Raw genomic sequence first — 23,923 nt, 5'->3', positions numbered from 1 at the left:
GTGGAGGATGAGAGCCAGGCCACTGCCGGAGGTGGAAAAGGAGCCAAGCAGGCTCTAAGGATGGCCTTCGTCCCCCACCAGCTCCCTGGCAAACCGCAGGGGTGGGATGCTCAGGTTTACTTGGTGCAGGCAGGCAGTGTGGGTATTTGGGGGAAGATGGGTTGCACCCCTCCAGGCAAGCCCCACGTGCGGGACCTCACCACAACCTGCTTCGGGCGGACGATGCCCAAGTCCCCGTGTCGTTCCCCCCCCCCCCGGCCCCCGCCTTCCCCCCCGGGACGGGGCTCTCTCTCCCTTTTCCACGGAGGCAGCTTGAGCACCGGCCCCACGCCGGGCTGGGGGCGGGCTGCGGGGAGCCTCCGCCGCAGGTGGGAAGCGCCGCCCGGGTCGGCCCCGGTCGGGTCCCGCCCCGCTCCGCCCGCCCCGCTCGGCCCCGCCCGGGGGCCCGTCCCGCCGCGGAGGGAGGGAGAGACGACCGGGGCGGGAGCCCGGCCCGGCCCCTCCCGCGCCCGCCGCGCCGCACCTGAGCGAGCAGCGGCGGCTCCGCGCCGGCCCCGCTCCCGGCCCCGCTCCCGGTCCCGCTCCCGGTCCCGCTCCCCTCCGCCGCCCGCCCATGGCTCGGCCGCTGCCGCTGCTGCTCTGCCTGGCCGCGCTGGGCGCCGGCTGCCGGGCAGGGTCCCCCCCCAACCCCGCCGGCACGGCCGGGCCCTCCGCCGAGCCGCTGCAGGACGAGGCGGATAACCAGGAGAACATCCTCTCCCAGGTACCTGCTGGGGAGCGGGGGGGGGCCTGGGCACCTTGGGGTGGGTGCTGAGTACCCGCGGCGTGGGGCTGGGCAGTGCCGGGGGGACGCTGGGCGCAGGATGCTGGGCGCAGCCTGGGGGATGCTGGACGTACGCGCTCGGCGGTGCTGGGTGATGCTGTGCGCTCGCCCAGCGCTCATCGCGGTGCTGGGTGAGTGCGGCTGCAGGGAGTTTTGTCGCCCGCGGTGCGGTGAGCTAACTCCCCGAAGTCCCACGGGGAGCAGTTCCCAGCCTCCGTCCTCTCATTTCCCCGGGGGGACTGGGAAATCGGGGAGCTCCTTGGGAGGGGAATTGGTGGAGCCTCTTTGTGTGCAGAGGGGAGGGATCCAGGCTCTTTCCCCGCCAGTGGGATGCGGTGGAGGTTTCTGTTAGATTTGGCCGATCAGACCGTGTGCTATTATCTGCCCTCGGAAATGGCTAACGCGGAGACTATTGGAAACATACCGTCAAAGTTATTTTCGTGCTTGCGCTTTCAGAAGTGCTGTCTGCAAATCTCCGTAAAGGAAATTCCTGGCGTTGTATGGGGCTAATCAGAAATACTGCTTCACCACCAGGTTACGCTGCTTATAGGGTGGCTTTCGGTCGCCCTTCCATCGCCTTTCCTCACCCTGTTTGCCCACATAAAAATACCTTGCTCAGGGTAGCAGGTGACTTATTGGGTCTACCGGGCATGGAGCATTAAAAGACAGCAGGATGGGGTTCGTATTTAAAATACTTGTATTTAAAATTCAAAGCGGCTAGGTCCATTTTATGCAAAGTGGAATAAAAAATACCCTGTTGGAAGAAGCCAGCTTTTATTCCCCTTGTAGGTAGGGATCAGAAAGCTCTGCGCTCTCTAGAAAGCTTCTTGGTCAGCAGATTTCAGAAGAGCCGGCCAGTTTCCTCGAGGTTCAGGGTGTCCAAAGTGTCCTTGTTTGGATCTTGAGGTCCAGGGTGTCCTTGTCACTTGCCGGGCAAGCAGAGGACGAGAAGTTTGCTAACTGCCGGTGACCTGTGCTCAGCTGTTAGGTGACTACGACAAGGTGAAGGCGGTGTCCGAAGGCTCCGACTGTCGGTGCAAATGCCTGGTCAGACCCCTTGGCCGCGGTGCCTGCCAAAGGATTAATGAAGGCGCTTTCAAAGCAGAGGATTTTTACACGGTGGAAACCATCACGTCGGGACCCAGCTGCAAGTGTGCGTGCGTGGCCCCCCCCTCGGCGCTCAATCCTTGCGAGGGGGACTTCAGGCTGAAGAAGCTGCGGGAGGCGGAGAGCAGCGACCTGAAGGTAGGAGAGCAGCTTGAGTTCGGGACTCTCTTGGGAAGGGCAGATCTTCTGAAGCCTTTTGTTTCGGAGCTTCTCCCAAAAAACTTTTTGCCTAAACTTTTTTGCTAAAACATCTCCTAGTTACTTTTACATCTGCATGTGTGATACAAAAATCAAGCTCAGCTTAAGGGATTGATTCGAGTAGCTGCAGTCGATGATTCACTCGATTCATCCCGTGCTGCCTGGAGTCCACCATGGCTGCCTGCACTGGAAGGCCAGGAGGGACTGGGCTGCTCCCTGCCCTTTGTCCAGCTCTAAGTGTCCCCGGGAGGCAGCTCTTGCTCCACTCAGCAGCTGCCAGGTCTTTTCCCATCACTGAGAAGGGCTGCCGAGGACCCACGCAAAAAGCTGTTTTGGCTTCCATGGGCCAAAAGCTGCTGATGCGTCAGTGTGAGGGTGTGTTACACAGCTGGCTGATGGCAGGATGCGTTTTGTTGTTTTAAATGCTGACGCTTCTGTACTATTTAGTATTTTATCTCTTTAGTAGTACATACCTGTTTTCCAAATGTGACAGCGTTTGTTCTGAGTACTCCTGACTTTTACTGGATGCTTACTCCAGCAGCTGGCAGCACACCCTGCTGAGTTTCCCAGTTTGTTACCTGCGTCGGGCAGCAGAAATCCTCCCCAAAGGGCCACTGGCTTGGTCCAGCCCTGGGAAGTCCCCAGAGCAGAAGGTTGAGTGCTAGTGGCACTCGTGTGGGTGGTGATGGGATGTACCCTGGGGCAGCACTGCTAGTCCCAGCTCAGGTGGGAAGGCAGGCGGTGCGCAGGCTGCTGCGGGGCAGCCGGCCACCAGGGCCACCGTGATGGGTTTGTTCTAATTAATTTGGAGCTCAAGGATGTGTTTCATCTTGTCCGACTGCAGACAGTTAGCAGCTTCTTGTCCAAGCTCCCTTGCAGCTAGGGAAGATAAACAGGCACAGGCAGACAATCCATCATTGCAGGGAAGGAGGAGTCCCGGTCTGGAGTAGTTTGGTGGTCCCTCGTCTGCAGGACGAGCCAGGATGTCCAACTTGGCCTTAGATGAGGAGCTGTGAGCTCTCTGCGGTTAGGGGAGAGGACACCCCCCGAGGTGACAGAGCCACCTCTGTAGTCCCTTGCCTGGAGGCAGGCAGAAGTCCTCCACCAGCAGCTCACACCTCTCTCCCTGTCCTCTCCAGAGCCGGTCAGCCTCCAGGAGGAGCAGAGCGACATGGCTAGCTGCGCCCTTGGCTCCGGCTGCCTCTTCCCACCGGGGAGCTGCTCGCAGCCAGCTGTGGTGTGAAAGCTTGTCCTCTAGGAACTGGCCGAGGCTCCCCCGCTCATTTCGCAAGGATCCGCGGCCAAATGATTTCACAAGGTTTATCCAAATATACACACGTGGGGTTTTTCTTTGCTGTGAAAGTCAAACCCCAGGAGCTGTGAAAACAGGCTTGCTTTCTCGCCGAGTGCAGAGCCCCTTCTGGGGTCAGGCTAGCTGGGGACAGCCACCTCTCATAGGAGAAGCTGGGAGGCAGGAGAGGACACAGCTCCAGTTCTTCTGTGACTCATGGGGAGCAGCTCCCACGCTCATCAGCTGGGGGGGGCCGGGAGGGACGGGCCAGGCCACTTCATTGCTCCTAACAGCCCCAGGGGTTTTACTCTCCTTGTTGGTCTGAGGAGCATCGTTCTTGCCCGGTCCAGCAGCAGGAAGCATGTAGAGTCGTGCTCTATGTCTCTTGTGTTTTACTAGGCTTTCTTATGCTCTGACTCAAAAGCCCTAGGTACTCCACATGTGTGAGAGCTGTGGGAAGTTCCCCAAAATGAGAGCCCTCCCTTATGACGGGCGGGCTGGAGGATGTGTCCCCGAGGGAATGGCGAGCAAGGGAGTAGATAAGCCCAGGCAGCAGGAATGTACTCCCCTGGGGCACCCCCACTCGGTTGAATGGCTGCACTGGGCATCCCAGCTGAAGGTTTCAGTCCCATCTGTGCCTTTAATAAGGTCCCATGGGAATTCATGGACCATCAGACCAGTGAAAAAGCCAAAGTCGGCAGTGGGTGAAGGGAAGGAAACAGCGAGTTGGCACGTGCATCAGTATGGTCTTTCGGGGAGGGTCAGCTTGGTTCTGGCAGGGGGTAGCTAAATCTAAGATCTATTTTTGTGAAATCACAGCATGCTGCTCTTCTGCTTGTAGGCACAGCGTACGTTTTGGGGGTCTCGGGTGCAGAGTCTGTGCAAGGAGTCTGTGCAAGGAGTCTGTGTTCAGGAAGATTTGGAAGGTGGTTAATAAAGTCTGCAACCTTTGTGCATTGATGGAAATTATCCAGCCTGGAGGGAAAGCGCATGTCTCCAGTGGCTGTCTGGCAGGTTGTGTGCATTGTATCGGTCGTCTCCGTCCAGTTCTTGGTGGAAAGTGGATGCATAGCCATAAAACAGTCCTTGTCTCTTAATGCTGCCATTTTATCTGGCCCAAAAAATCTTTCCTTTGCCGTCAGCTCCGCAGGGAGACTGCAGAGGCTGGGGTGGAAACTCAGAGTGCTGCCAGCGGTGCTGCCTGCACTTCTCCCATGTTTATGGAGCTCTGTTGACCAGTTTGTAGCTGCTGGGAGAAAATGTCACCACCTTGTAGTAATTCCCATGCATTGAAAATACTTCTCAGCCATCGGGGCTGTAAGGTCTGCAGCACCACGCTGGACACATGGGGACACGTGGGACTGGAGGGAGCAGGCGCGTGTGGGAGCCGAGGCAGGGAATGGCCCGGGAGCCCTTCTCACCAGTCCGTGCCTTGCTCAGCGCTGTCCTCTGCAGAGTGAGCACCAGGAACCGTACGAAATGCAGAACGAGGGTATGGCTGTCTGGCTTCCCAGGATCGGTGAGCAAGGGCTGGTGCTGCGCAGGATGCGGGGACGCGATCCTTCCCGCTGCGGGAAAGGGGGTGAGTTAAATACAGGGTGTCTCTGAAATGGGTGGTTGAAGGAGAAGGCAGCATCCCTCTGATAAGGTTGTTCTCCAAGGAAGCAAACTCTTACCAGGCTGGCACTGAATTTCAGTTGCTTCACTCTTGCATTTGTGAGCATTTTACAATTTTTTAACAAGTTTCTTCTTGTTCCAGGAAAAAAAGCACAGGATGGCGTGAACTCAGAGTCTGATCTCAAACTCACTTTTATTTGAGCTGCCGTTCTCTTGTTGCCTCTTTTGCTGCCAGTCACGTCACTGGTGGAGTAGCTAAGCCTCTGGGCTTGTGAGCCTAGAGCTGACAAGGAAGGCAGTGCTTCTCCTTGCTCTGCTTACTAATCCCCAGAACCCAAAACAGGCTCCTGAACCCCTGAAGCTCTGCACGCTGTGCTCCTGACTGCAGCAGCAATGTGGCAGGGCTGTGTAAGGAAAAACTTGCTTTTTAATAAACTTCTTGCACTCAGAAGCGTGCATTGCCCTTGACTTTTTGGCTGTAGAAACCACGCAGGGTCCTTTACAGTAAGTGCCTCTGACTGATGGTGTGCTCCCTTTGCCTTGCAGCTGTCCTCCATCGTCGAGATGCTGGAAAGTGCCTTTTATGGCTTAGACCTTCTGAAGCTGCACTCGGTCACAACCAAGCTGGTGGGTCGGGTGGAAAAGCTCGAGGAGGTAAGATGAGTCCTGCTCTCCTTTGAGGTTGTTGTCTTCGGTGGGACTTGCCTCGAGTCAAGTTCTTGGTGCCTTTGGTGCATTCAGAGCCTTGTTCCTTTCGGAAGAAATGTTAATTAACTATTATTTGGCTGAAACTAAACTAGACCAGACTAGACTGTCCAAACTAGACCAGACTAGACTCTTCACCATTCCTCATGGGCAGAGCCCACCGCATCACCACCCCGCCAGCCTCCCCTGACCCTCTCCAGTTCCCCCCATCCCTTGTGGCCCAAACTGGCTGCGGGATCCCAGCTGTGGCCTCACCAGGACCAGCATCTCCTTGGGGTCAGAAGGGCCTGCTGTTAAGTTTTTCCTCTTCTCAGTTCTACGTCTGTGCTGGTGTGAGAGTTGCTCTCAACTGGATGCTTTTGTGCTGTTTGATGTGGGGGTGAGATGTTCAGGGCTGGTGCTGGGGTACACTCACCACGACTGCTGGTAGCCAAGGAGGTCAGATTCCTTAAGGACCGAGTTACATCTTGGCCTGCATTAAAAAAGAGCTGAACCCTCAGCACTGCTAAAAAGGTAGATAAAGTACCTTCCATTTTTTTGAGAGCAGACTTCCAGTGAAATCATTTTCACTTCCATACAGTTTAATATCGCTTTGGCTAGCACAACGTAGGGTTTGCAGTTTGTTAAGCTGCGCTCAGCTATGTAGCAACAGGTTGCCAGATCAAATACTGGAGTTTTCTCCTGTGGTCCATATCTGGGACAGTAATTCCACATTCTTGTCAGAGTGGAGCAGTACCATTTGTCTGCAGCCAGGAGCCGAGAGGCGATGATTTATAAAGCCAAAATTCCACTTGCAAAGTGTTTCGGGAAGGCACGGCATGCTCCGTCCCGGGGTCAGGAAGGAGACAGCCGAGAGGAACACACTTGCCTGGGGGGCTCTGGCTTTCCAAGCACGGTGTTTGACCCAAAAGGGGGATAAGGGGTTTTGAGGTCTAAAAATAACAAAGAACCAGTATTTTTGTTTGTAATCCCACCCTCCTCCTGTGGTTTAGTGTATTCTCCAAGTTGTTACTTGGGTTTGCTGCTGAGTCTTTGCTAATTAGGGGAGAGGAGCGAGGGAAGTGGGAGCTGTGCCGCCAGCCCTGTGCTGTGCGTCCCCGTTGGGGACCTTTGCCGCTGCGCCACTGGTAGCCACAGGTCTAGTGGCGGGGTGAGCCCTGTCCCACGGCACGGTGAGCTGGGCTTGCCCAGAGCAGGGGATGCTGCAGTGAATACAAAGGGCCCCATTGGGACCGATCGAAGATCTACTGCTATTTAACATCCACAGTTGCTGGATTAGGGATGATGGAGGGGACAACCCTTTTTTGGTATCATTTATGGATCTGTGGTCCATGAATTTGTCTCACCCTGAAACTAGTTGACTGAAAATGATGCTGTTGGACATTGTCACCTTTAAACGGATCAGGCCAGAGTGACACAGCCCATCAGGTCAGTGAGTGGGGAGCGCAGGTTCCTCAAAGACCTTGCTGATGGTTGAGTCGGAGGCTAAGGTAAGGTGAGCGTTAGGAGTTTGGGTATTGACAAATGACACAGGTGATTACTTCATGTGTGGCTATTGCTGCACTCTTCTTCGGTACCAAAGTGGCCCTGTCTACCAGCCTGCTCCTGCACAGGGGTTTCAGTGTGAGCGGTGCTGGTGGCATTTGTCTGTCTGGGCACGTCGGGGTGACCTTGCAGCGTGGCTGCTCTGCTCGCAGCCCGTCGCAGTGAGGCAGATGGGCAGAAGTAGTCTGGTCTGGCTGAAGTGGTTTGGCCAGAGATGGAGCAGTGAAGGTGAAGGAGGGGGGAATTCACAGATTTGGGTCTTTAATTTCCCAGAAGTGGGGCTGTAGGATCATGTAACAAGCAGCTGAAGCTGCCCGCAGGCACTCGGCCGGGATGAAGGACAGGAGGGGTCTGGGTTAGATGGAGATTCCCCAGTGCCGCTGGGGAAGGGCAGGGCAGAGCTGGTGCAGGCAGCGCAGGCAGCAGGTGTGAAACGCTTCCTGCTGCTGGCTTAGCACGTAAATGCCTGTTGAGAGGAGGATCACACCCTGTGTCGGCCGCGGGATCTGATACAACAGACAGCTGAGATGCTGAACAAGAGCCTGGCGTGGCTTCAAAGCATCGGCCTCCCAGGCCGGTGTGCTTTTGGCAGCTGCTCCCCAGTGAAGCAGCTGAGCGGCCTCAAGCAGCATCACAGGCCAGGCTTTGGTGGTGCCTCCCCACTCAAGGGGAGGCAGATTTTATCCCTAAGCATGTCATAAGCCAAACATTACACACAATAAGTGATAAGGGCACAAGGCTGTCGGAATCAGTCATCCTCCCAAAAGGAGGATTGTGTCGAAGCTGCTTCTGCTCCTGCGCTGCTTCTAGGAGAGCATCACGAGATCTTCTGTTCCTTTTCTTACTACAGCAAAATGCTTGCTGGGAAGTCCCTGCGTTACTGGACTCAGCCTCAAAATTGCATGAGAAATCTGTAACTCACAGTTCCTGGGAAAAGACTGGGAATTCAGTTGCGCATGGAGTGGGTTGGGGGTTAACCGAGCTCAGGATGATATTTTTGCAGAGATGAGAAGGTATTGTGAGTTGTTTCCAGTATAACGAGGTATTTGACGCAAACGGTGCCGGTAAGGGGAAGGAACCCCTGAATACTTGGTCCTCCTCTAAGCGAGGCAGCTTCTCTGCTTTGTCTTTAGCTTGCAGCTGTTGCATCAGCTGGTGATTTTCAGGTCGCAGATGGAGGTCACGGTGGGTTTTAGGAGAAATTAATGGCAGGACAGATTGAAAATGAAGGATCAGGGGGAACCGCCCCCAGTCTCTCTGCAAAAACGCTTTAGTTGATGTGGCACCTATTCAAAGCAGTTGCCATTGAAGATGAGAAAGACCAAGGAGTGATAAGCAGAGACTGCAACAACCCCTTGGATACAAGGTGTGCCTATGGTTCTGGGGGCTGAGAAGGGCAAAGGAGTTTGCCTGCCCTGGGCTGCCCAGTGAGTCGCAGCCAGCCCCAGCTCCCTCCCACTCCCAGGACAGCTCTCTGAGGGTCACTGGCTCTCTTCCTCTCCCCAAATTCTCCCTCTCTTCTGTGGGAGCAGAGGGTGGTGGGGAGGAGCAGTCCTCGAGTGCCGGCGCTGCGTGGCCGGGCAGTGGGGCAGGACGGGGAGAACAGAAACCAGACAAGTGGGATGCCGGCCTCGAGGACTTGCCTCGGGGGTCAGGCAGGCAGCGGCCAGCCAGGACGGGTCCCTGCTAGGAAAGGGGGATTAATAAATGTGAGATGAACTCGCTGCCATAAGCAAAGGACGCGAGGCTGGGACTTTAGGTGGTTTAGCTTGTCTTTTCCTCTTCCTTCTACGAACCGGTGGGCATGGCTGAAGATGGGTGTTGAAGAACCTCAGGGCCACTCTCCCCCTCCATGGGGCCCTGTGCAAAGAGTGGATCTGGGATGTGCGCACCAGGGATGGGGTTTCTTGATCTCACTGTGGTCAGGGGCACCTTCTTAGCAGCTGAAGTGCCAGCTCCATGGAGAAGCCCAGCTGTGAGCCCAGGATGGGAGCACAGAGCTCGCTGGCTCCTGGGCTGTGGTGTGGGGGCCATGGAGCATCCCTTGTCTTCACGTGGGGTAAAGCCTCCTCTCTTACTTTTCTAGGGCATGTCCGGGAACTTCATGCAGGAAGGCCACGAGACAGGCGCCAATGCGGAGGAAGGTCTGCAGGATCCCCACCGCAGGGACAGGGAGAACTGTTCCAGCCTCATCACCAACAGCCTTGCCGACATTGAGAGCTCACTGCAGCGGGATGCCGAGGCTGCCTACACACATGCAGAGGTATGACCGCCCAAGCGGGTTGCACGGCTCGAGCTCGCTGCTGCTGCGCAAGCCAGCCCAGAGGGTGTCTCCTGGATGTGGCCCCCGGCAGGCCACCGGCCCAGGGTTATTTTCTTCTCAGCTTGGCCGACCCCATTTCCGTGCCTCCAGCTCCAGCCTGCTTCTCTCGGCGCAGACCAGCTGCCGCCGGGATGTAGGAGGGAACAGGAGCAGGCGGCTGCTCCCTGGGCCTCCCCCCTTCCCGTGGGGTTGTTGGTTTTCGAGGTCAGCGGCGGCCGTGCTGCTCGGAAAGAGTGATGTCATTGCGGGGCCGGCTGGGAAACGCTGGGAAACTCGGAGCCTTTGATTAGCAGGACTTGGGGGCTCAGTGGAGGGACAGTCTGTCGCCCTCCCTCCCAGGCAATTTCCCCTCCCCAGTCAGCCCTTGCACCGGGTGGGCTCCAGGCAGGGGCTTGGGCATCCCACTGGCTCCGGTACTGCGGGGGTCTCTGCGGGGTCTGCCCGGCATGGGGACGTCCTCTGCCTGGGGCAGCGGTTTCTGTGGAGCCCCAGAGAGGGGTGCTTTGGGAAAAAGCCTGCCCAGGGTGTCCTGACCCCCTTGCTGCTTCGGTGATGCAATCTCAGGTGGCCTCGTGCTGCTCTGATCCATGCTGGCTGGCTCCTGGAGCATCCTGCCTTCACCGCAGGGTCCCCTCTACAGGGCAAAAGGAGGTGTCGGGGAGGGGGAGAGCAGTTGCCGCATCATTTCCAGCTCCAAACAAAGGTGCTCAGCTCCTGGGGGTGAGGACAGCCTGCGCATGGCCCCCCCGACACGGAGAGCAGGCGCTGGCAGGTCCTGCGCAGGGGTGGGAGCCCTGGTGGGGAGAAGGGTGGGCTTCCACGCATGCACTGTGGGTCGGCGGGTGGGCAAATGGCACCAACCGTGACGTGCCAGCGCGCTGTGCTCCAGGGAGAGCTGTGCCGCGGGACAGAAGGTGTCCGGCAGTGTTCCCAGCCCCTCTGCCCCTGCTCCCCGGGCCGTAACCTGAGCAGGGGCTCCGCTGCCCGCTGGAGAGGAGCCAGCCCCGGCCAGGCAGGAGAGCGAAGTGCAGGGCTTTTATTACCCTGAGTGACCTCATTTCCCAATGTTCCCCTTTTCTCGCCGTTAATTGCGGCAGGGCTGCGAAGGAACCCTGGGCCTGTCTTCTCAGCCAAATGGGCACCGCTTCAACCTTCGGGCTGTCTTTCCGATTTCCTTTAATGAGATGAAATCCTTCAGGCATGAGCTGCGGCAGCTGGTGGCTGCCTCAGCACGGGGTTCCCGGTCCCTGCCCCTGCCCTGGGGGGGTTCCCGGTCCTGCTGGGAATATGCCTTCAGCCTCTCTGCTCTACCAAAGCTTGATGCACGTTGCGTGCTCTTTACAGATCAGCTGCCGGCAGCCGTCCCTGGCATGCAAGGGGTTGTCTGGTGAGTGGATGTGAGAGCGGTTGCAGTGAGGGGTGTGCCCTGCTCATGCCACCCTGGGGTCCCCCCACTCTGCCCACTCGTCCTGCATCCCTCAGCCTGTGCCTTATTGAGCACCGAGTCCTGGGTCTGCAGGGTGGCACCAAGGTCAGGCAGAGGCAACGCTGCTCTGCCACCCCCGCTGTCTCCTGGAGTGTTTCCCACAGCAGAAGGGACGGAGAGTGACCCTGAGAAAGGAGGGAGGACAGAGTCTCCTACCCAACACTTGGCTGGCCAGCCTGACCTGCGCGGTCCCCCAAAATGCGGCTGCCCTGACTCATCCCCTAACAACCTCCTGTGTCTCTTCCAGGGCAAATACGAAGAAAGATTCCTGAAAGATGAAACCATCTCCCAGCAGATCAACTCCGTCGAGTCCCTCCCGGAGCTGCACCTCTCTCCGGAGGATGAGAAGCCCAAGCAGCTCTTGCAAAGGAAGCTGCACGTGAGGAGCCGGCCGCCTTCCAAGCCCACCATCGTCCGAGGGGTCACCTACTACAAAGCCCAGTCCACCGAGTCGGAGAACGACATCGACGAGCAGCGTGAGTTGGGTTTGCAGCCGTGTCCGGCTGGATGGCTGGCTGCATCCCTTAGCAAAGCCAGCGCCTGCCCCTGAGTCCTGCCTTGCCCCCCGGGAACCTGTGGGCAAAGCTTGTGGGGTCACCGTGGAGAGGAGGGCTTGGAGGCAGGAGGCGGTGGGACGATTGGTACCACACCACTGGAAGCAGCGAGGCGGCATCCAGCCTTTGAGCCCTGCGCAGGGGAGCAGGGCGGCGGTGTTATTCCATGGAAAAAACCCTGGTAGCTGAGGAAATAGGTCACTGCTACAGTTTAAAACACGCAGCACCAACACCTTTCCAGAAAGTAAATGCAAGTTTATTAATTACATACGTTAGTCCTGCAGATCCGCCTGCCCGGTGGCATCCCGGGAGGTTTGTGCAGTGGTCGGGGTGGCGGGAGGCAGCTCAGGGCTGTTGCTGGCTGCCCTACAGCTCAGCAGGGTGCTGCTCATGGCTCCAGCCCCCAGGGACCGGCAGCGCCTGGCAGCGCGGGCAAACAAGGCAAGCGCCCTTTCTCTGCAAAGCCGGCTCAGTGGCCAGGTTGGCCAGCACAACCGTGCGTGGGCTCGTGACATCCCGGAGGTGAGGAGGAGCAAAGGGCACCCGTGGTGGCCGGGGAGCCCACGTGGTCCCTGTGCCCTGGGTGAGGCACCCACTTTGGCAGCCTGGGTTAGGTGGGTGGGATCTGGCTGGGCGCTGCAGCGGTGTCCCCATCCTGCCCCATCTCTGGGAGCCGGCAGGACTGAATTGCTCTGCGTCACCTCCCCCTCTGCCCGGCCTGGGGTGGTGGACGTGGCTGTGATGGGGTCTCGCTGACCTCTTAACGTGGGCACCGTCAGCCCCTGCAGTTCACACAGCGCATCTCCAGCTGGAAATTAAGAGGGAAACCAGGTGGATTTAGTACAAGGCAGCCTGGAGAAGTGGGCAGCGGAGCCAGAGCGGTGGGGCAAGCGCAGAAGGGCCGCAGGGGACCTGCTGCCGCTCGCTGTGGGGCTGACGCCCGTGCCTGTGCGTTTGGCAGCAGACGAGCTGTTCAGCGGGGACAACACGGTGGACCTGCTGATCGAGGACCAGCTCCTGAGACCCAGCAGCAGGGTGGGGGACGGCGTGAGGAAGCCCTCCCCGGTGGGATGGCCGCCCTCCCCGGTGGGATGGCCGCCCACCCCCGGGAGCGACCCCACCACCCCGCCGGCCGCCGACACTGCCGCGACGGCCACGGTGCCCTTGTCCCCTGCCACGTCCACGGGGCCCACGCCAGATCCCACTGCTGTGAGCCGGCTGACCCCCACCCCGGAGACCACGACTGCCCCGGCGGGGCTGGCAGAGGAGGAGACCCCGCAGCTACCGGCAGCCTTGGCCAGCACAGTGGTGGCCACGGCCATGGAGACCCTGCCCACAGCCGCCACCACTGTCCCCAGCCCTGCCGTGGCCACCACCGCCGGGGCCCCGAGGGATGTGGGGACGAGCCCTGCCCTGGAGACCAGCCCAGGAGCTTGGGGACAGGTGAGCACCCCCGCAACGCCAGTCAGCCCCACCATCCCTGCCACCCCGAAGCAGGCCCTGGAGGAGGAGGACATCAGGAACATCATTGGTGAGTACCTGCAGGTCCTGCACCGATCCAGTTGTGTGCGTGGGGGCTGGCTCATGCCTACGGTGTGTCTTGCTAAGCGCAGCACACCTGGATTTGGTCACAGGCGGGAGGTGTCATGGAGATGGTGGCTGGACAGCACTTTACTGGGGTGCCAGGTTTACTTGCTTGTTAACTCTGGAACCTACTGTAGTCTCCTCCCAGTTTGAGGGGCTGGGCAGGGCAGAAAGAGGCCTCCCTGGAGATGGATCTGAGACAGGCAGCAGCCTCAGCTGGGGCATGGACATAGCTGAGGCTGTGGGGAGCTGTTTGCAGAATCTGGCCGGCACTGGTGGGCCTCGTGAGGCTGAGCCCAGGCTCAGGCGGCGGGGGTACCTGCTGGGTGGGCAAGGGGCTGGAGGACGGGGGGCGTGAGGCCCGTAGACCCCCAGCAGGAGCAGGGAGAGCGTGGCCACCTTGCCTCAAGCCTTGTGAGCCTTTCTCTGCCCACGCAGGGCGCTGCAAGGACACGCTGTCCACCATCTCGGGGCCCACCACCCAGAACACCTATGGGCGCAACGAGGGGGCCTGGATGAAGGACCCCCTGGCCCGGGAGGAGCGGATCTACGTCACCAACTACTACTACGGGAACACGCTGGTGGAGTTCAGGAACCTCGACAACTTCAAGCAAGGTGGGCTTGCACCATCCCTGATACTGTGCTGGCCACCGCTCGGCTGGTCCAAGTAGCATCCCTGTTCCCTGGGATGCTGCACCATGGGGGGATGCTCTGCCTGGGGACCCTCCCCTCTCGGGCGCCGGTACCTGGCGTGTGGGGTTCAGAGCACGGGGCAGGTCCGGTTGCCTGTGGTGGCTCTGGACTTGCTTGTCACCATGCCAGGCTGCGGCTGGTGGCTGGGGAGGGAGCGCAGGCAGGGCTGGGGGCAGAGGGTGCTGGGGGCTGCTGCAGCAGGGCCACCAACCCCAAAGCAATGGAGGGTCCGCTAGCAAAGCGTCTCTGCCCCGTAGGTCGCTGGAGCAACTCCTACAAGCTCCCGTACAGCTGGATTGGGACAGGGCACGTTGTCTACAACGGCTCCTTCTACTACAACCGGGCCTTCACGCGCAACATCATCAAATACGACCTGAAGCAGCGGTACGTGGCCGCATGGGCCATGCTGCATGACGTGGCTTATGAAGAGTCCACCCCGTGGCGGTGGCGAGGCCACTCGGATGTGGACTTCGCTGTGGATGAGAACGGCCTGTGGGTCATCTACCCGGCCATCAGCTATGAGGGCTTCAACCAAGAGGTAATCGTGCTGAGCAAGCTGAACGCGGCCGACCTCAGCACCCAGAAGGAGACTACATGGCGGACGGGACTGCGGAAGAACTTCTATGGGAACTGCTTTGTCATCTGTGGGGTGCTGTACGCGGTCGACAGCTACAACAAGAGGAACGCCAACATCTCCTATGCCTTTGACACGCACACCAACACGCAGATCATCCCCCGACTGCTCTTTGAGAACGAGTATGCCTACACCACGCAGATAGACTATAACCCCAAGGACCGCCTGCTCTACGCCTGGGACAATGGGCACCAAGTCACCTACCACGTCATCTTTGCCTACTGAGACCCCCCCGCCACAGTGGGGCACTGCGAGCCAGGGGCCACCAGCACCTTTTTATTATTATTTTTATTGTTATTATTGTTATTTTGTACAAATCAAAGAGTAAATGATGGTTTTTGTTTCAAGCTGTTTTTTTTATGGTGGATTGTAGATCGATCCCCAGGCCAGAACTACCCCGTTTGTCTTTGTTGTAACCTTGCTTCTGCTTTTCCTTCCCATGGTGAGGAGCTCTCCCTTTTGGGAGGGCAGACCCAGCTCTCCTGCCCGGGGAGGAGGAGGTGGCCCAGACGTGGTCCTCCTGATGAGGGTTGTTTTTCTTTTTTTTAGCTAAAGATGATTAGCAAGAGACACAGAGCCAGTGCAAAGCTGGCCTTTTTGCTGCAGGCACCAGGTCCCAGCGGGATGCTGATGTCTGCTTGTCCTGGTGGAGGACACGCATGTCCTGTGGGAACGTCCCATCTCTCGGGCTCATCTTCCCAGCTGACGGCCAGCAGGCCCTTTGGAGATCCTGCTGTACAACGGGGCTGTGAGTACAGCTCCAGCAGCCCCTGGTGCTGGCACTTACGCCAAGGACTGTCCCCTCCGCCCGGGGCTCTGCCCTTTGCAACTCACTCTGGGGAGCCGGGTGCACCCCAAGCCCTGACTGCTGTCTGGAGCGAGCTGGCGGCGGGAGGGGGATGCTGTAAATATGTGTAGATGGCTTTTGTTTGTTCATTTTGTAACCCAAAATAGTCCCCTTTTTAGCATTTGCTGGGTGAAGGCTCCACTTGGCTGTGCGCTGGGCTGCCAGGGCTGGGGGAGTCCTCGGGGCAGGGGGAGCCCTCAGGGCTGGGGGAGACCTGGGTCCCCATCCCGCTGCCGCTCCATCTCCCGTGGGGTCTCAGCCCCTGTGCCCTCTCACTGCTGCACTCGCCCTGGTCCTGGCTGTTGGCCAGCGGGAGCCCCTTGCAGAGGCACAGCCCCTGCCCTTCTGCCCGGCAGCATCTTGTATTTACCTGCTGTCAGTAATAAAAGATCAAGTACCTTTGCAGCTGTTTGGGGCTTTCTTTGGGTCTACTTCACCCTCTGGGTGCATTGAAATGCACAGGGGGTTTTGGCTGGTTCAGTGAGTGCCAGTTTACACACCAAGTGGCACCAAGGCATGCTGGCTGGAGGGGGGGCTCTGGGCTGCTTGGGCCTGGCACCAGGGCAGGGTGGCATGGCCACATCCAGCCCTGAGAAGAGCTTGGCTCTGTCATGCCTGCAGTTGCCCTCAGGTCACCAAGGGCTGCGGTGAGACACCCCCCCCATGGTCTCCTCTTCCCCAGGCTCTGGGGGAGCAGCTCGTACAGGTTGCCCCCTCCCCAAGAGGAGGAGACAGGGGAGGCTGGGTGCATGTGTCTTGGGCAGTGCCAATGCTGGGCCGAGCAGAGCCACACTGCAGCCTGCAAGATGATAATCTGCTTAAGTAAAATAGTATAAACAAGCAAAAGAATAATAATTAATAATAATAATGATAATAAATAAAAGAACCATTTTATTGCCTTCAGTGCTAGGGACACAGAGAACAGAACCACACCGGACGAGAGGTGCTCTCCATCAGCAGAGCCCAGAGGTGCTGGCTGAGGACGCGGTGCCGCAGCGGTGCCACAGCAGTCCCCGAGCCCCCGGCCCCCAGCAGCAGCCCTTTCCAATGTGCTGGGCTGTGCCAAGCTCAGCCACCACCGCCGGGTCCCCTCCCCAGCAGCAAACATCCCCGAGAGCAGCTGGCTGCCCCTGCCTCTGGCTGGGGCACCGCTGGGGTTTTTTATTTTTGACTATTGTGTGAGCTGGCCCACAGTCAGGTGGGGCCGGGGCCAGGAAAACGAACTGGTGCAAGGAGCGCAGCCAAACCCCTTGCCGAGCCCGGCTGCTTCCCAGCAGCGCGAGCGCCGAGGGGATGGGGGGCCTGTGCAGCTCGCGCTGACTACGTGGCAAAGGGCAAAGCTTTTCCATAGTGTTGCAAGGCACATACTTTACAGGGGTGTATTGCTCCTCACCCTCCTCCTTGCCTCCCCCCAAGCTGTTTGTCTTGCTGCAGGATCAACCTTTATTTCCTAATGGCCACACACAAAAATAATAATAATAATAATGATAATAAAAAAACCACATCAGTCGGTCAGCGGTTCAGACAATGAAGGAAAGGCAGTTGGCTGGCAAACTGAAGCCCACCATCTTCTGTGCTAACTGCAAAGGGGAAAAAAAAATAATGTAACATGCTGAAGTCATTACGAAAGGCCGATGCTCTGCTGGTGTCTCATCCCAGCTGAGCACCGCAGTGCACCACGCGCTGGAGCCCCTCGGCCCACCTCTGGCCCAGGGCTTGGCTGACAAACTTGGGACCAGTTAACAGAGCTCTGCAGTGGGCTTCGTAATGTTGACTGCAGCAAGAGCCATGTCTAGCAGCTCAGTGCTTTGGGGCAAATGGCACGCTCCCCTGCTGCGTGATGGGTGGCTGTCAGTGCTGGCAAGGCAGAGAAGGGGGGTGTGGGGGTGAGACTGTGTGTGTGTATGCGTGCGTGTCTCTGTGTGGGTCTGTGGTTCAGGAGGAAGGTGCTGTGGCTGTGTGCCACTGAATTGAAGCAGCTCTTCCACCCCGGCACGGCCAGCGCTGCTCCGTAGGCTGTTAGCAGTGAAAAGCATTAAATATCATCCCCCCCCCCAAAAACCCCCAACAAACCACCAAACAAAAAACAGAGGGAAAAAAAAAACACAAAACAAAAAGAACAGCAGTACAATCTTTAGAAATGCATGTGCTGCACCAAATCACCACCCTTGGGCCAAGCCCCAGCCTTTTGCCACGCAGCCATGTGGGCTGAGGAAGACAGCAGCAGTGTGCGGGAGAGCGCACGCAGGTTGAGGGGGGGATGTGTGGTGTGTGTGCATGCGTGTGTGTGTGTGTACACTGTCTCAGAGGGCAGCCCAGGCCCCGTACCACCGTGGCAATGCGGGTTGTTCTGCTTGTAGTGCTTTGGCTCTAAGTGCTGGTTCCCACCACCCGGCTGGGTGGCTGGGGCTGGGCTGCCCCATGGCACTGCCGCAACCCTGGGCAGCAGCCCAAGGCTTCCCGGCAAGGGAAGCTACACAGGCAGGGATTTGGGCAGGCATGTGGGGTTGACGAGGAGTGGGGCTGTCTGGCCAAGGCCAGCACAGCCACTCTGGAAGAGGAGGGATGCTCTTGCTCCTAGGGCGCAGGGCCAGGGCTAGGGTGGCAGGCCTGGCGTGGGCTGTGCGGCTGTGGCTCTGCCTGCACCCGCAGCTGGGAGCCGGACACGGCTTCCTCCTGCTGCCCGAGTGCACTGCAGGGATGGAAGCCTGATCTCAAGCACGGGCCTCTGCAGCTGTGTCTCTGGGCAGGACCCCAGTGCTCAGCACGCCACCTCAGGAGGCAGTTTAACAGGAACAAAAAGTAAAAAAAACCAACCAAAACCCAAAACCCAACCAACCCACAATTTTGGACAGTGCGTAAGTAGCAAGGACGTCCCGTGTCCCCTCCTGCACCAGCCCCAGGCACCAGCTGCTGATGCTGATACCAGAACTGCAGCAGCGTGCCTCACCCGCACCTTCGGCACCAGGCATCGCACACTGCCTGGGTCCCCCCAGGTCTGTCCCTGGCAAGCGGCCAGCTGAGCTGTATATTCCCTGGGCAGGATGCGGCCATTGGGTAGGGTCAGGCACAGGAATGGGCTAAGCGGGGTCTGTCCTTGCTGTGCCGATGTGCCAGAAGTCCCAGGGACCTGCTAGCGAAGGGGCTCCGTCTGGCAGCAGGACCTGCTGCATGCCGGGCGCACAGGCCGTGCTGCTACACCACAGGAGCGAGCTACTGCAGGGATTTGACAATAGCCCTCAGGGTATGGGGTGTCTCCGAGACAGAGGGAGACGCGCTGTAGAAGGTGTCAGTGTGATTTCTGCGCTGCTCTCGGAGGTACGGAGGGACAGATGAACTTTTGATGTGGAGGATCCTGGTGTCCATCACTTCGCAGTCAATCTGCATCATCACCTCGTAGTCCTGCCCGTTGATCACATTCTCTGCAAAAGTAGGAAAAAAAAAAAAAATTAGAGTTAGCCCTGCAAGCTAGTGACCCAACAACACCAAAAGCAGAGCTTTCTGGACCTTTTTTTGTCTGGAGCAGGAGCTGGAGAGGGGGGGACCCCCTTCCTTTTTGCAGCTCCACACACGAAGCTCCATCTCACACAGCGCAGCCCCAGCCTGCTCGTGACACCTCAAAGGGCCCAGGCCATGCTTAGCATGTGCAGTCACACCTAGAAATTAATATAAGTCTTTTCTTTTCCCCTTCTTCACCTGCACATAATTACCGATGGAGTTTGCGCTGTATAACATTTATTACCGAACTGTTGTTCTTGAGCCACTGAAGTGTAAGGGTGATTGAAGATAGGGCTTATTTAAGCAAGCTGAATGTTTCACTTTCTTTTTATTGGTTTAAGAATACTGTAACCCCCTTGACACTGAGGATCCAGAGGAATTTCTGCACCAGATTATTAATAAAAAAAGTTAAAATGCGATCTCTCGCAAGAATTAACTGTGCCTCATTACTGTGCTGACCTGGCTGTTGTACTTGCATGACGTTGTGGTGTGACATTGGAGAAGGCCATTAGCCTTGAGAGGCCTCCGGACACAGGGAGAACCAGGCCAGCACGTGGGACCCTGGCGCAAGGGCATGCCGGGCTGCATCGCCCCAGTGCGGCCCCAGGCTGGGCATGTCTGCTGCCACAGAAGCTCCTGGGCTTACAGGCAAAGGCTGTGCACATGGCCAGCATCTGCTGCCTGGATTTAAAGGTGGGAGGCTATTCCCTGCATAGACAGTGTGTCCAGGAATGTGAGAGCCGAGATCAGATTTCCAGGCACGACCAATCCTTGCCTTTCAGAGTCAGAAACGCTGACTGCCATCGGCAGGGTTTTCTTTCTCTGCTAAAGAGGATGGAAGATCACCTAATGGAAAGCGTATGGATTGGAGGAATGCAATATACATTACTAATTTTTACTGTTTTCCTGGATTAACTCTGACTCTGGATGACAGCTGACAACCATGGCCGGACCCTCTTGTACCCCACGCCACCTGTAGAAGCCATTAGATCAAATATGTCTGGTATAGTAATGAAAAGCAGGAGCAAACCCTTGCTAAGGGGGCTGAGAGCCTGTGAGGGAAATCAAAGCTCCCACCTGCAGAAATGAAATGGAAAAAGCTCTGTATGTGCCACCAAGCGACTGAGGCCAGGAGCAGCTGTGCATGTCTCTGTGTCACTGACCCAAACACCCCGACAAGCGCCTTGTCCCTCCCGGCCACGGTACTGCTGATAAAGCCCTGCCATAACTTTGGGTGCTGTGTCCCCAGCTGGGACCCTTTTTGAGGCCATCCTGCCAGGTGACCCCTTCTCTCATGCTTTGGATGTGCTCTTGGTTCCCACCTGGCAGGCTCAGGACCAGACGGCGGAGAGGGCTGTGCTGGTGGTGCTGCTCAGGACAGGGGGCTGCACGGGGCAGCAGAGGGGCACGAGGGGAACCTCGGGGGGCGGGGGGGCAAAAAGCCTGGAGACAGCAAATGGGAACAGATTAGCTCCCTGTGACACAGCAAGCTGAAAACACAGCTCCTCAGCTCTCACGTTGCAGACGACAGCTCGATAGGACCCCGGCTATGTGAGAAAATGTGCTCCGAAGCCACAAGTGGGTGAGGTGGGATGGGATGGCAGCCAGGGCCAGGAAAACCTCTCGGTAAGGCAGTAAGACTTTCCCGTGCCTGCCCGCAGCAGCCAGCACCGTGGGCTATCGTTAGGTTCCTTGGCACTGCACAACATGGAGGAGAACAGCAATCCCAGAGAGCAGCCCGTGCGAGGGAGGGAGCTGCACTGTGTGGGTGGCAGCGGGGAGCATGGGAAGCGGATCAGCCCAACTCAGCCAGCTGGGATCCTGCTTCTCCCAGTGCTGACACAGGCTCCTTCTGTGACTACGTGGACCACGATTAAGCAAGCCACAGCTCTGCTACCCTGTGCAAGAGGTGCTGTGTCTTGAAGCAGCCACAGCTGAGATAGCTGGGAGGAACCACGCTCACAATGAGCCTCTCTGGGCCAGCAGGCATGGAGGGGGTCTCACACACCCAACTCAGACATTTGCAAAGTGCCCGAATCCTGCCCTGTGTCTATGAATTAGCCCAGGAGTGACACTCGGGTTTAGACAGCTATCCGATTCTTTCCCCTTTTGGGTTGAAGGTATTGTCGATGAAGAACTGTTGCAGGGAGCCTCTGCAAAGGGTCTCGTCTCACAGGGATGAGGACAGTAGCGGGAATGGCTCAATTCCCACTACAGACATTTCCAGCAGCCTTTCTCATTACCATTAGCACCAAACTGACTTAGGACAGGAAGTGGGATTTTCCGCAAAGACAGCAGTTACTGCTTGGTGATGCTGCTGGGCGCCTGGATGAGCTGCATTGAAAGGAGCAGCCCGAAAGCCATGCCAGCCCCAGGACGCCTGGCCACCATCGGAGAGCCCTGCCCGGCCCACCCCAGCCCAGAGGGTGGAAGGGCTGATGCTCTGTGTAAACCCACGTGATGCTCCCAGCAAAACAACAGGCAAACGTGACCTGAATGCAGTCGGCGCAATCTGATGTTTGGAAAGACTAGCTCACTGTCAAAGGGGCAGGCATTGCAAAAATGATTCCACATGGCTCCGTCCTGAGCTTGATACCATTAAACTGTTTCACGATCTGGATGAGGAATAGAGAGCATACTCATAAGATTTCTGGAAGATGCTAAACTGGAGAGATTTCAGCCACCTTGGAGTATTGGATTAGATTGCAGTTTCAATAAAACAGAGAAGCTGTCCAAAATCTTCAGGATGCATTTCAACCAAGGCCAGAGTGAAGTACTACGCTCAGGAGAACTGGAAAACACGAGTATAAAATGGGGCTGGGCAGAAGCGCTGCAGAAAAGGCTCGAGGACTGCAGAGGATCACTGCGGATAAGCCAACAGCATGACAGGACTAGAAATAGAACCATAGAATCATAGAATCATTTAGGTTGGACAAGACCTTCAAGATCGAGTCCAACCATCAACCATGCCCACTAAACCACGTCCTGAAGTACCCCATCGACTTGCTTTTTGAATACCTCCAGGGATGGTGAATCAACCACTTCCCTGGGCAGCCCATTCCAATGTCTGACAACCCTCTCAGTAAAAAAATTTTTCCTAATATCTAACCTAAATCTCCCTTGCCTCAACTTGAGGCCATTTCCTCTTGTCCTATCTCCAGCCACCTGACAGAAGAGACCAGCACCCACCTCACTACAACCCCCTTTCAGGTAGTTGTAGAGAGCGATAAGGTCTCCCCTCAGCCTCTTCTTCTCCAGACTAAACAGCCCCAGATCCCTCAGCCGCTCCTCATAAGACTTGTGCTCCAGGCCCCTCACCAACTTGGTTGCCCTTCTCTGGACACGCTCCAGCACCTCCATGTCTTTCCTGTAGTGAGGGGCCCAAAACTGAACACAGGACTCGAGGTGCGGCCTCACCAGTGCCCAGTACAGGGGAACAATCACCTCCCTGCTCCTGCTGGCTGCACGATTTCTGATACAAGCCAGGATGCCGTTGGCCTTCTTGGCCACCTGGGCACACTGCTGGCTCATATTCAGCCGGCTGTCGACCAGCACCCCCAGGTCTTTCTCTGCCAGGCAGCTTTCCAGCCACTCTTCCCCAAGCCTGTAGCGCTGCATGGGGTTGCCGTGACCGAAGTGCAGGACCCGGCACTTGGCCTTGTTGAACCTCATACGATTGGCCTCAGCCCATTGATCCAGCCTGTCCAGATCCCTCTGTAGAGCCTCCCTACCCTCAAGCAGATGGACCCTGCCTCCCAACTTGGTGTCGTCTGCAAACTTGCTGAGGGTGCACTCAATCCCCTCATCCAAATCATCAATAAAGATATTAAACAGAACAGGGCCCAACACCGAGCCCTGGGGAACACCACTCGTGACCCACCGCCAACTGGATTTCACCCCATTCACCACGACCCTCTGGGCTCGGCCATCCAGCCAGTTTTTCACCCAGTGAATAGTGCACTTATCCAGGCCACGAGACGCCAGTTTCTCAAGGAGTATGCCATGAGAGACAGTGTCAAAGGCCTTGCTGAAGTCAAGGAAAATAACATCCACAGCCTTTCCCTCATCCACTAGGCGGGTCACCTGGTCATAGAAGGAGATCAGGTTGGTCAAGCAGGACCTGCCTTTCGTAAACCCATGCTGACTGGGCCTGATCCCCTTCTTATCCTGGAGTTGCCATGTGAGTGCTCTCAAGACAAACCGTTCCAAAATCTTCCCCAGTACCGAGGGGAGGCTGACAGGCCTGTAGTTCCCCAGATCCTCTCTCCGACCTTTCTTATAAATGGGAGTCACATTGGCAAGCCTCCAGTCCTCTGGGACCTCCCCTGTTGACCAGGATCGCTGATAGATGATAGAGAGTGGCTTGGCAAGGACCTCTGCCAGTTCCCTCAATCAACTTGATTTGATTTGATACCAACATCTGGGACACACCAGTGGAGCACAAGGTGGGTTTTCCAGAGAGGCCCCGACGAGCGCTGAGCTCACCAGTTGCGTATGGCTGATCTCTGGAGTGGTCAGTGTACGTAACCAGTGCCTTCTCTCAGTGCTCAGGTCAGCGTGTACTGCACTGCCTGAGCACGTACCCATCACACCTCACAGGGAGGCAAATGCAGGCAGAGGTGTCTGTGAAGGCAGGACTGACAGCCCAAAGTTGCTGCCTGTTGCCGCTGCTCATTTGCTCGCTGGAAGGTCAGCACTGCCAACGTGCATTACACAGGGCTGCTTAATAGCCCAGAGCAACACCAACACTGAATTATTTCTAAAGTTTATTGTGTTGAATTACCTATGACTGATGTTTTGTGGGATTACATAAGTGAAAACACAGGAACGGATGTCCTGTAGAGGTGTCTGGATTTATAAATAGATTTATTGCTCCTCTTTGAAGTTCCGAACATACAGCCTCTCACACGGTACAGCCTCAGGCTTAAGAAGCTATCCTTCCCAGGCCAAAAGGCTGTGTTGCAGTTAATTATTTGTTAACAGGTTTAAAAGCTGTGCTTCAGATGATGGACTATTTC

At 57.2% G+C, this 23,923-nt stretch overlaps 2 protein-coding genes across 5 annotated transcripts in view; one reads left to right on the top strand and one right to left on the bottom strand.

Moving 5' to 3' along the window:
• The first annotated feature begins 466 nt into the window (after positions 1–466).
• Positions 467–14,907, top strand: OLFML2B (olfactomedin like 2B). 2 transcript variants are annotated; one of them, XM_052801904.1, is made up of 8 exons: positions 467–763; positions 1,805–2,068; positions 5,583–5,690; positions 9,373–9,549; positions 11,343–11,571; positions 12,614–13,180; positions 13,672–13,848; positions 14,184–14,907. In XM_052801904.1, the coding sequence occupies exons 1-8, from the start codon at positions 614–616 to the stop codon at positions 14,783–14,785; spliced, it is 2,274 nt and encodes a 757-aa protein (XP_052657864.1). In that variant the 5' UTR covers positions 467–613; the 3' UTR covers positions 14,786–14,907. The 2 variants fall into 2 exon arrangements, with proteins under 2 accessions (XP_052657864.1, XP_052657863.1); XM_052801903.1 differs by having other exon boundaries at positions 12,611–13,180.
• A 1,637-nt stretch (positions 14,908–16,544) lies between these two features.
• Positions 16,545–23,923, bottom strand: part of ATF6 (activating transcription factor 6) — an 84,573-nt gene continuing 77,194 nt past the window's right edge. For all 3 annotated transcript variants that reach the window (XM_052801905.1, XM_052801906.1, XM_052801907.1), the window contains one exon: positions 16,545–18,829. In XM_052801905.1, coding sequence (XP_052657865.1) covers positions 18,621–18,829 — 209 coding nt within the window. In that variant the 3' untranslated portion in view covers positions 16,545–18,620. The remainder of the gene's footprint in view (positions 18,830–23,923) is intronic.

This window comes from Harpia harpyja, chromosome 11 (assembly GCF_026419915.1).
Source record: "Harpia harpyja isolate bHarHar1 chromosome 11, bHarHar1 primary haplotype, whole genome shotgun sequence".
NCBI classification, from domain to species: domain Eukaryota; kingdom Metazoa; phylum Chordata; class Aves; order Accipitriformes; family Accipitridae; genus Harpia; species Harpia harpyja.
This window is presented reverse-complemented; position numbering and strand designations above follow the sequence as displayed.